The sequence below is a fragment of the Mastomys coucha genome, unplaced genomic scaffold, assembly GCF_008632895.1.
Source record: "Mastomys coucha isolate ucsf_1 unplaced genomic scaffold, UCSF_Mcou_1 pScaffold4, whole genome shotgun sequence".
In the NCBI taxonomy this organism is placed as follows: Eukaryota; Metazoa; Chordata; class Mammalia; order Rodentia; family Muridae; genus Mastomys; species Mastomys coucha.
The window spans coordinates 15,027,236-15,038,717 of NW_022196910.1; the positions used below are offsets into that span (position 1 = coordinate 15,027,236).

Below are 11,482 nucleotides of genomic sequence, written 5' to 3' on the forward strand. Positions count from 1 at the left end.
TCTCTCTCTCTCTCTCTCTCTCTCTCTCTCTCTCTCTCTCTCTCTCTCTCTCTCCCCCTCTCTGTCCCTACCCCTCCCTCCCTCCCTTTTCCTCCTCCTTTTCCTCTTCCTCTTCCTCCACTTCAGGACGGCTGAAAAGCAGGCTCTCATGACTCTATCCTGCCATTATTTTGTCCAGCGGTCCACAAGATGATTTGTTGTGAACCTAAAATGCAAAGATGCTTTCCTGGAAGAGGAGGAGGAGGAGGAGGAGGAAGGAGAGAAGGAGGAGGGGGAAGAGGGAGAGAAGGAGGAAGAGGAAGAGGGAGAGGAAGTGGAGGAAGAGGGAGAGAAGGAGGAGGAGGAAGAGGGAGAGGAGGTGGAGGAAGAGGAAGAAGAGAAGGAGGAGGAAGAAGAGGGAGAGGAGGTGAAGGAAGAGGAAGAGGAGGAGGAGGAGGAAGAGGGAGAGGAGGTGGAGGAAGAGGAAGAAGAAGAGAAGGAGGAGGAGGAAGAGGAGGAGGAGAAGGGAGGGAAGGAGAGAGAGAGAGAGAGAGAGAGAGAGAGAGAGAGAGAGAGAGAGAGGGAGAGAGAGGCTAAAGATCAGCCTTGATATCCAGAAACTAAAACATTACACAGTGAACTTACATAGAACTCAGAAGCTGAAAACTTTGGCACAATTATTAAACACGCACAAGATTATAAAAAGGTAGCTCTGTTTACCTTTTTCTGTTTGTATGGATGTTTGGAAACTGAAATAACTGATCTGTAGGTAGAATCAGATCTGTAGGTGGGCAGATCAGCATCAGCCAGGCACCTTCTAGGTTGCCTTCAGATCCTGATGTAGATCCTGGAGTTTAGGGAACAAATCTAAAAGATGTCACCAGTGTCTAATGTTCCGGGAATAATGCTTATCTCCTAAATCTCTATGTATGGATTTCTGAAATGCTTCCCCCTGATGCCAATGGAGCACATATATATTCTGACCAACTCTAACACATGAAAATGGTAAGTATCTAGAGAGGAAGCAACAGTAGCAGCTGATTTAAATGCCCAGTGTTCATTTCTCCTAGTAAAGTAGTCCCATCATGGGGCTTTAATATTCTCTTCAATGAAATGGGTTGACAATGACCTACCTGTCTTACTGAGGAAAAGTAAGCAAGGAACAAAAATATGGGGAGCCACTAACTGTTTTCTTGGAAACACTTCCGAATACTCCAACCACAATCTTGAATACTCCAACCACAATCATACCTGAATACTCCAACCACAATCATATCTGAACAGTATGAGTAGTGTGAACACCACAGAACAGTGGTAACCCATGGCAACATTCCTTGTCATTCAGCTATAATTCATCACCTGTGTTTCATAGATGTTTTTTATGCATGCATAGAACATGCTTTCTTGATACATAAAAGTAAAAGGTTGACTCTTATTTCATTTGCTACTGACTTTCTTGAGCATCTACAGTTTGGTAGATTTCACGAGAAGCATGTTCACAGGGTTTATTTGATTCTGGTTTCACCATGGTCCTTGCATAGAACTACTATTATCTCCACTTATGCAAATGGGGATTCATGTGATAACCGGTGACCCCTGGAATCCCACTTGGATCTCTAACTCAGAATCAAGTATCCATCAGAACAAAATAATGCTCAAAGGAGATCCCAATGATCTTTCTGAAGAGTTCCTCTCTTCCTGTCTCTTTTTCTTTCCTTCCTTTCACAAGTTCATGACTGTCAAGTATCCTGTGCCAAATCCTATTCTAAACCAGGGAATATCCTCAATGTGTCTTCCTTTCCTAGACAAAACACCTGATAGGAACACTGTAAAGCAAGGTTTATCTTGGCTCACGGTTTTATGGATCCCAGTCAGTGGTGACAAGGAAAGCACAGTGGCAGGACGAACTTTGTCTATGGCAGCAGGACATGATGCCTGAAAACAGAAAACAGAACTGAGTCAGAAGTGAGAGTGGCCTTTAATCTGAGCCACAACATTCTATCTGCTTGACCCACGGGCCATGTCCCAAAAGCTTCACAAACAGCACCACCCAGCAGGAGGTCCAGGATTCAAGCACATTTTCCCATGTTGGGGCCACTCTGACTTTCAAACCATGACACCTGGGACAGCATGGAAGATGCTTTCTTACCAGTAATGTTTTCCGAAGCATGTGTGCAGTGTGCAGCGTATTGGTCCCTGTACCTTAGGACAGAAACAAGAAGCTGAATTATGCTAGAAAGAAAGCCTATAGAATCTGGAGTTGGCAAACTGAGTTTAAAGTCTGTCTCTGTCACCCCCTGCAGCTGTGGCCATGGATAAGTCATATCTCATCTCTGTGACACACTAGAAGGTAATACTTTATGAGACTGCTCCAATCATAAACAAAATACGATGTCTGGTGCTTGAAATGCACTCAGTAAATGTGATGGTCCACACCTTTAAACCTAGCACAGGGAGGGAGAGGCAGGGAGATCTTTGTGAGTTCAAGGCCAGCCTGGGCTGCCTTAGGAGTTCCAGGACAGCCAGAGTTACACAGAGAGACCCTGTCTCAAGGGATTGGGGTTAAGGGTGGGGATCAACAAAACAAAGGAAAAGTTAATATCGTCTTTCATACACATTTTAATTTTCCCTTTATAAAACAAACAGGGCTGTCTACTTACAGGACACTGCTGTGACCTCTCCCTGGCACCTTGAGGAGAAAGCAGAAGCCAGGGACCTCCCCCACACACCTAGGCTCTAACAGAAACAACACTCCTGGGGACCCCAGCTCCTTTGGCTTGCAAATCCTTGCTCCTTTGGCTGGCGACGTCAAGGGGTGGAGGGCCAATTCGCCATGGCGGTTTGTATGTGCAGCATGTCTGACAGGCTGGGAGAGGAAGGCGTTAATGTTTTCTGACAGGCGACCCCTAATTGTGGGAGCTTTTCTTCTGGGGCTTTCTGTGAAATTCTGACTTAGGCAAGCAGCATAACGAAGCGCTCAGGCATTGAGCGGGGCTTGCCCTACACTGAGCTGGAGAGCTTGAGGTGGGGGTTGGGGGTGGGGTGGCCCAGGATTATTCATGAAGACTTTTCAGCTGGTTTTGTCTTTTAACTAACCTTTGAGTTTGATCAGAGGGCTGGCCGGCCTCCCTTTCGCCAAAGGCCCTGCTGGCACCTGGACAATAGAGACAGACTGTTTTTCTAGTAAAGAAAGATAGCTGGGGAGGCCGGGGGGTGGGGGTTGAGGGGAGGGGACAGACGGGAGGGGGCCAAGGGCGAACTGTGTGGACTCTGAGGGGAGGGAACAACACGCCACCATTACTTCTGTCTGGGTCTTCTGGATAGGAAAGGTTGTTGACAGAATTCTCAGCCCCCCAACACTGAGGCCACCTTTCTGTCTGCTGCCTCTCCCCTCTCAACAACTCTATCTCCACTGATGCACACAGTGGTCCGATTTTCCCATTGGTGTCTCAAGTGCCACGCTTTTCTGCAGCAGTCTTCCCTTGCTCCCTCTTCCCCGCCACCCCATCTTCTTCCAAAGGACTTATTGGCTGAAACTGCTCTAATATAGAAATGTGTGATTTTGCCGTTGAGATTTTAGACCGGAAATGGTGGGGCAGGGGGATAAAGAATAAGTGAGAGGAGGATGGAGAAAGAAGGAAAGAAGAGGTGGAGTCGACGACAAGGACAGTTCCAGAAAGATGTAGCTGCAGTGGTTTGGTCCTTGAAGGACAACCGCAGAAGGACAGGTCCGTGTTGTGAAGCCTGGAACTGGTGTTAGGTCTTTCCGCAGGAACAGGGAGATAGTCACTAAGTGCCCTTGCTTCTAGCAAGTGGGGAGCTTTTTGTCTCCTGCATCCAGGGCCCAAACCTCTACGCCACACTTTGTAGAATGTGACTCCCTTAAAGAAGCGTGGGTTGGTGGCTTTCCTCCAGCTCATCCCCAAAATAGCCCCAGTGGCCATGGCATCAAAGGTGGCTTTGTGAGAGGCTGGCCGCCTGCAGAGGGGCGCACGCCAGACTTTCTGGGAGCTTTTCCCACTGGGCTCTGCAACCTCTCTCCTTCATTTTCTGCGCCCCACTTCATTTCTTCCTCTCCTTTTCCTTTCCTTCCCCTTCTCTCCAATTTCTCCTTTTCCTTTTCCTCTCTTTACTGTCTCCCTTAATCTAATTCATTCGATTTGAGCCTCACCTTCTAACTATTCTTCCTTTTCACCCCCACCCCACCCTTCTTGCAAGCGGGTCCTCAACCTGCTCTCCTTTTACCTAGGTTCCTACCTCCCTTCCCCACTCCCTCTGGATCAGGTAGCCCCGCAAGCACCCAGCGCACGCAGCTGACAGCGGACGCATGCCTGCAGCCAATCAACGCCCAGATGCGCTGCGGCTTGAATAAATCATTAAGCCCGACACGCGCTCAGGGCTAGCGCTGCACACTGCAACTTGCTTCCTGCCATTAACCTACACACCCTCTTTTGTAACAACCTAATCTTGCATACAAAGGAAGAACGCATATAACTTGGACCCTCGCTAGAGCCGAGCCAATCTCACATGCAGCAGAGAAAGAGCATTGGGGTCAGGAAATCTATTTGCTTCCCCTCCCTTTGCCTCTATAATCTGGAATTTCTGGGAGAAATTTGAAAACAGATATGATCGGCTCGAGAATGGAGGGACGTTCAGAGACTTCAAAGCCACGAGAAAGGGGAAATACACACGGTCATTGGCTTCAGTACTCGGGAAAGGCATTCTTAGTGGTCTTTTTTTTTAATTGCATACATTCAAGCTATGACAATGAAGTCCCAGAGATACTGGCTATTTACCAGCATTTCATCATTGCCCATCCCCCTTTAAGTAAGTGCTTACTAATGGCCATGTGACCACGAGGGGAGTGGGTGGCTCTACCTGCCCCAGCCTTTGCTTACCTTACCCAGCACATCTCTCTACTAAATTCAAAAAGATCTAATGGGAAAGGAGCTGGTTGAAAGACAGCCATTGGCAGCTCTGAGGCCCTTTCCTTCAGTATTCATCCCTATTAAAGCTATAGTGTACTCCACTGCCATCAAATGTGTACCTAACTTCTTTTCCAAACTTGCAGGTAAGTCATTGCAGGTCTAAAGAGATGGAATAAGATTTTCCAGAGATGATGATGGAGAGAGTTCGTGTCAACTCCTAGTTGAAAAGTCTTACGTGAAAGTTACCCATCCATTTGATCGTGGTTAAGAAGCAGTCAGAGGCAGCAGAAGATTTGCCCCGTAAGGGGCAGACAAGAAGAATTAATAGAAAGACAGAAATACATATGGGTGAGGAGGGCAAGTGAGCCTGGAGAGGCAGCACCTGAGCGGCAGAGACCAGTAACAATGGGAAGCCACTGTGAGCAACCTCTGAGCTGCAAGATTGTTATAGAACATTAGCAAAAGTTGTGCCTGTGACAGAAACAAACAGTTGACAAGCTGTGGCCTTGGACTAAGAGTGGGAGCCTCCACTTCCAGAGCAAGTGAATAAGAGAATATGGATTCCCCAACCCATCTCTCTTCCTAACTCTGTGCCCTTTTCTGGTGCCTCACCCTGGCCAAACCTAGCAGGAAAGCCAGAGAGCAACAGAGCTCCAGTGATGAATTCAGCTTGCTAAGACACAGGGGCAGAAAAAGACAGAGTTAACTCTGAGGGTTGAAGGTAGCAGAATGTGACACATCAATAGAACACTGTGGAACACCTAGATTCTTTTCTCCAAACAATTGTTTTCAGACACTGAGGTGTTGATAATAAACGAAACAGGTAAAGTTCTTATTCCTAGGCATGGTGCTTACTGCTGTATACGAGGCAAGTCAGAGCTTTCACACAAAAAGCAAAAAATACAGACTTTTCACGTTCTTAGTTAAATCCTAGGAAGAAACAGAGGGGTAGATGACAGGCAGGTGAAGACTGGGTGATGAGGAGTGCTTCTTGAGGGGACATCCAAGCTGGAGTTTCTAAGAAATTCTGATTCTTCTTTACTTCTCAGATACTGTTCTGTGTGGATAGTTGGTACAAATTCAGTCCGAACAGTGATTTAGTCAGGTTTGGTTAGTTCTCAGAGTGGGGAAAAAGTCATGCAGGCATATTGGCATTGGGCTTGTAATTTCTACCATAAGGCTAGTCATCAGATCCCTTCATGTGGTTTCATGGACTTGCTGTGGATGCTGGGGAATCAGGCTGGTCTTTCCCTGGGCTCTAATGTGGGGTAAAGTAGAGGGGGGAAGCATGCTTCTGCCTCCTATGCTGGAAGTCAGTCCTACCCTCCTTTGAAATTCTGGGTAGAAAACAGAAAGATAGCTCCCTTTCCCCCTCCCCCCCCCCCATTGCCTGATGGATCTACCTGAACGATTCCCCAGTCGTAGGATCCTACTCACAATGTTAAAAGACTGAATTTGGGAGGGGAGGCATGTGGCCTAAGTCGCTCTCCAACCCAGGCTCTGAGGAGGAGCTGTGCAACCAGCTCCAGTGCTAGTGAGTGCTCCTCCTTCTTCCCCTCTCCCCCCTCCCTCTTGCCTTCCCCGTTTTCTCCTCTTCCTTCCTTCTCTCACCCCACTCTGCGCCCTAGCTCCCCTTCCTCTATTTCACGCGGAATTTCAGCCTTAACTAGTGGTCTTGGTCTCCAGGCTGTTTACGGAATAGGTAAGATCTCTTAGTTAATAACACAAACCAAGTCTTCCCCAGAGTGCCCCCTCCCCCGCCGGGAGAGGCTTAAAATGGGGCGGAGGGCGCACGATTGCTGGCCGCTGGGGTCTACATTTTGTATTTCGCTGACAGCCCTAAGCCCCGCCGCGCAGCCAATGGGCAGCGGTGATTTATGGAGCTGACTAATGCTGACTGAATGCGGCCTGTCAGAGCTCTGTGAATGGCTTCCCTTCGCTGCACAAGCCCCGGCTTTGTGTTGCTAAGCGATTAGAGCAGATGTAATGAGATTTTGCCCATTCCTAGCTTGGGCAAAACTGTGTGTGTGTTTTGTGAATTTTTGGAGTTTGCCTTCACATTGTGGCAAACAACCTGCTAACTTTACCCAGAGTTTAACCGAGTTTTGATATTTCCCATTCAGAAACGGGTAAAAGAACACCTGTCCTTACAGGCAAAAGAAGAAGAAAATCCTTTCTGTAGGGCTTGAAACATTATCCTAATGTTATATTCATAGCCATAAATGACTTGCAACACTTTCTTCGCATACCGGAGGCAGCTAAATCAAACGGACCCCGGGAACAGGGGCGGAGGGGAGCGCCTCGCTCTGTCTTTCAAATAAGATAAAAAAACAAAAGCCACTACTACAGAAGCCCTGCTTCCCCCCAAGTAAGTTCTAAATTGGCCCACTGCTGGCAGAAAGTCCGATTATTTATGGCGATGGGGAATTTACTGATTTTTTCCCCTTAATTACGCCCATCTCTATGAAAGGGACTGAAGCCTCCCTGCGCATTCTATAGAGGGTCATTTAGCAAAATGACATCAGACGCCGTGGCATGCTCCACGCATAGCAGCTTTTAAAAAAAAATGGTTATTCTGTGCCACTAAATGGTATAGATATACCAACACAGACTAGATTTTTAACTCTGGAAGACGTGCTGGCTCCGCGCTCTTTGTTGGGTTTTGTAAGATGCATTTTGCGCCTGGCTTTCCGCTTGGCTGGAGACACGCAAACTGAATCTACAAGTGATGCAGGCATGGAGCAAGGAGCCTGTGAGAGGCCGAGTAGGATTCTAATCACGTCCTTGCTAACTGACAAGAAGCAAGCCAGCCAAAAAAGAAAAAAAAAACCCACCAATTTCTTTTTGAATCTTGGTAATTGGGTACTTTTACACGCTGCTCACGCTATTGGGATGGAGTCACGGGCTTAGATAGGCCAGTGTCTCAAAGCGACCACACATTTGTACTACATTTACATATTCAAGTCTAATTCCTTCGGCAAGGAATTTGCATCATATGGACATTTTACTTTAAATTGGGGTGGAAAGTATATATATATATATTGAAGTGAAATATGTATATATAGTGAGTGGAAAATATGTGCCTAGAAGTGAGAACAGAGGCATCCACCCCATTCCTGGAGTTTGTTTGTAGAGAGGGAGACCTAGTCCAAGCAACAGCTTTCAGCACCTTCCAGGGACCCAGGCCCAGACTAACTCAGATCTTCCAGCTTTCTGTCTCCTCACAAAGATAACCTCAAATGGGCTGAGTGGGAATGAGATGAGGAGCATCTCTTCCCAGGTTACTGTTTGGAGGTTTTGTTTTGTTTTGTTTTGTTTTTTAAATACATAGTGTATGGCGGGATGATGTGGCCACAGATTACCATCTATTTCCCTAGGAGCTGTGTACACGCATGGCGAATGGAAGAGAAGAGCCACCCCACCCCCACCCTCTGCTTGTGCACACAATCCTTACAAAGCTACCCCTGCAGTAGCATGAGCTGAAGCACTTAGCTCTCTTAGTTCTGCCACTGTCCACCCTTGGCACTACCCTCCCTCTGGGTGTTTTGGTAGCTTAGCCAGCAGCAGCAGCAGCAGCAGCAGCAACAGAGCCAAAGAAGACATAGAGGCAGTGGGTCATTCTCTCTCTCTTCTTTTTATATAAAAAAGGAAAAAGTTTTATTACAAAACTAGTTTGTATAAAACAGGGTTATACACATTTTTGTCAGTTTGTAATAAAACAGTAAGGGATGGGGGTGAGGGCGAGGGAAAGGCAGTGGTAGAAACTTCCAAAGGCAACCCATGGGGACCAACTGGCTGCCACTTTGTGTTTGGACAGTAGCTGCAGAAACTTTTGTTCTCCTTGAACAGTTTTTTTTTTTTAATAACATCATTAATACATTAACCACGTTTCTGTGAAGTAAGACACATTGGTGCTGAAGTCATTCTGGTGGCATTTAGATCTCACCTATGAGGAGAGTTCTTTACAAAACCACACGAAGGGGGGGGAGAGGGGATGGCAGTTGTAAGATGAACTACACATCTAAAGTACGCAGAGGTAATCTCATTACATGTTAAAGTATCAAGATATACACATTTAAAACCATTTGTACAAAACTTCTATAAATTTTTTCTCTCTCTTTTCTTATGTACAAAAATATCTTAATATATCCCCAAACTGGTTAGGATAGATACAAATAGATTTTTTTCTTATAATAAAAAAAATTCACAAAGATTGGAAGCATTCTATGAAGAAAACAGAAGCAAAGACCGTGGGAGGGTGAATGTGGGGTTTGGGGAGGAGGCCACCAGGAGAGGGAAAGGCTGTCCAAGAACTGGTGTAGCTTCATTGGAGGCAAATGTCCACAGCTCGCTGGAATGGGGGTGACTGAGGAAAGACGTCAACCCAGTTTCAGGGGGCTAAGACAGCTTTGACCGAGTGGGAGGTGAAGGCACTTGCACACGCGCTTCCAGCCCTGCCTGTTAGTGGTTGTCTGGGCGTTAATATAGGGTGTGTGTGTGTGTGTGTGTGTGTGTGTGTGTGTGTGTCTTGCTCCAGGAAAGGAACCCATCACTTTGGCACACCATCTGTGACTCGGGCTTAGGGTCAGACACCAGTCACTCTTCTCATGTCTAGAGATGATGGGAGTGCAGAGACACTGTTGGAGCCCACCCCTGTCTGCTGAGATCATTGCACCTTAGTTAGGTGCCCCTGGAGGTTGGCTGTCTGGTTGGTTTGTTTCTTTTCTTCTTCCTTTTTCCCTTGTTTTTCTGCCTCCCCTTTTTGACGTTGTTGGTGAGAAACACTAAAGATGCAGGATCTGCTGCCACCCTGTAACAGAAACAAGAGAGGTTAGCGTGAATTTGGAGGGGTGTGGTAGAGGCTGTGGAGGCTTGGGGAGTATGTCAGGTAAAACATCTCTTTGGACAAAGTCCCGGGACTCAGTACCCAGTGTCTTTGCGCCTCACGTCTATCTTCTATTCTTGGAAACTTGGGCAAAGCTACTTGCAGGGGCCAAGACTGAAGCTAACACACTAGAACTTGAAATAGACAAACTAACAACATAGTAACGTCCCCTCACCCCCTGAGTTCCTGGAGACAGCCTCTATCTTCCTGGAAACTGCACCCCCCAAAAGAGAAAAAGGAACCCAGTCAAGAAAGGCTCTGCCCACCCCCACCTGAAGCATACCTGCTTCCAAAGTCCATTTCCAGGAAGTCCTGGTAGCCCCCTCAGAACCAGTTGGTAAAGTCCAGCAGCTCTTGTTCTTCTGGGCTAAGAGGGTCATAGGATCCCTCGTCGGAGGAGTAGGACGAGACCGGAGAACCCGCCATAGAGTTCAAGTCGTTGGAGTAGTTGGGGGAGATGGTGGGCGATAGGACGCCCGCCTGGAAAGCAGCGCTCACCGCGTCGTGCTCGTCCAGCAGCTGCTGCAGAGCGCGGATGTACTCGACCGCCGAGCGCAGCGTCTCCACCTTGCTCATCTTCTTGTTGGCAGCGCCATTGGGGACGTGCTCCCGGAGGGTGGCAAAGCCCAGGTTGACCAACTTGACCCGGTTGCGCTCGCGCTCGTTGCGGCGCGCCACGGCGGCCGGCTGCTGCTGTGGCAGGCTGTAGCCGAAGCCGCTGAAGTTGAGCCGGCGTTTGCAGCGCATCAGTTCCGGAGAGGACGAGCGCTGGCGCTTGACCTGCTTGGCCGCTGACTTGTGACCGCCCCCTGAGGGCTGGCCGTCGGCCACCGGGCTCAGCTGCGGCGCCTGCTGCGGCGGCGCCTGCTGCTGGTGCTGCTGCGCGCTCTGAGCTGCCGCGGCCGCTGCCGCCGCCGCCGCCGCCGCGGTCGCAAAGAAGCAGGCTGCGGGCGGCAGGAAAGGCTGAGGGGGCTGCGGCTGCTGGCCGGCTCCGCTCTCCATCTTGCCAGAGCTCTCCATGCCGGGCCAAACTGTCGCGGGGGAGTATGAGTTGGGGACGCAGGGTGCGCAGAGCGCTTGAAAGAAGCGGGACTGCGAAGCCCGATCAAAGGGGGCGAAGAAAAAGGTGAGGGGAGAAAACGAGCCCCCCGAGGAAAGTTAAAAGGGAAGAAACGCGCAGAAGGAGGCAGAGTTGTCAGACTGCTGCGGAGGAAGGTGCCTGGGCGATCGTCTTCCCTCTGCGCCGCCTCCTCCCTCCCCTCCTCCCGCCGCAGTTGGCTTCGGGAGCCTCGCGTGGCGCTCGCGTGTGCGGCCGCCTCCGGTGCCTTCTCGGTTTTAAAAGAGGAAAGGGAAAAGGAAAGCAGCCGCAAAAGTCAGCGCCGAGCGCTCTCTGCCAGGTCGAGCCGCTCCGGGGCTGCGCTCTCTTGCGCCCGCTCTCCCTTGCTCCAGCCTGGGCTTGAGCCTGCTTCTGGGATTATTTGGTTGAACCCCTTTTCTTTCTAATTCCTCTCTCGTCTCCCCAATTCGCCCTCCCTAACCGGCTTCCAGCCGGTACGCCTTCCACGTTCCCTGGCCAGAAGTGAGAGACTGCTGGGCGGCTGTGGTGCGGTCGCCTTTTCAATGGGACACCCAGCCCCACGCGCAGCCCTGGCCCCGCCTCGCCCCCCACTCCCCGCTGCTGCAGCGGGCG

General features: G+C 49.2%; 1 protein-coding gene across 1 annotated transcript; it reads right to left on the reverse strand.

The window, feature by feature from the left end:
• Nucleotides 1-8,521: 8,521 nt before the first annotated feature.
• Ascl1 (achaete-scute family bHLH transcription factor 1) lies at nucleotides 8,522-11,384 on the reverse strand. The gene is made up of 2 exons (XM_031349454.1): nucleotides 10,076-11,384; nucleotides 8,522-9,717 (listed from the first exon to the last, which is right to left on the reverse strand). The coding sequence occupies exon 1, from the start codon at nucleotides 10,810-10,812 to the stop codon at nucleotides 10,117-10,119; it is 696 nt and encodes a 231-aa protein (XP_031205314.1). The 5' UTR covers nucleotides 10,813-11,384; the 3' UTR covers nucleotides 8,522-9,717; nucleotides 10,076-10,116.
• Between the last annotated feature and the right edge of the window lie 98 nt (nucleotides 11,385-11,482).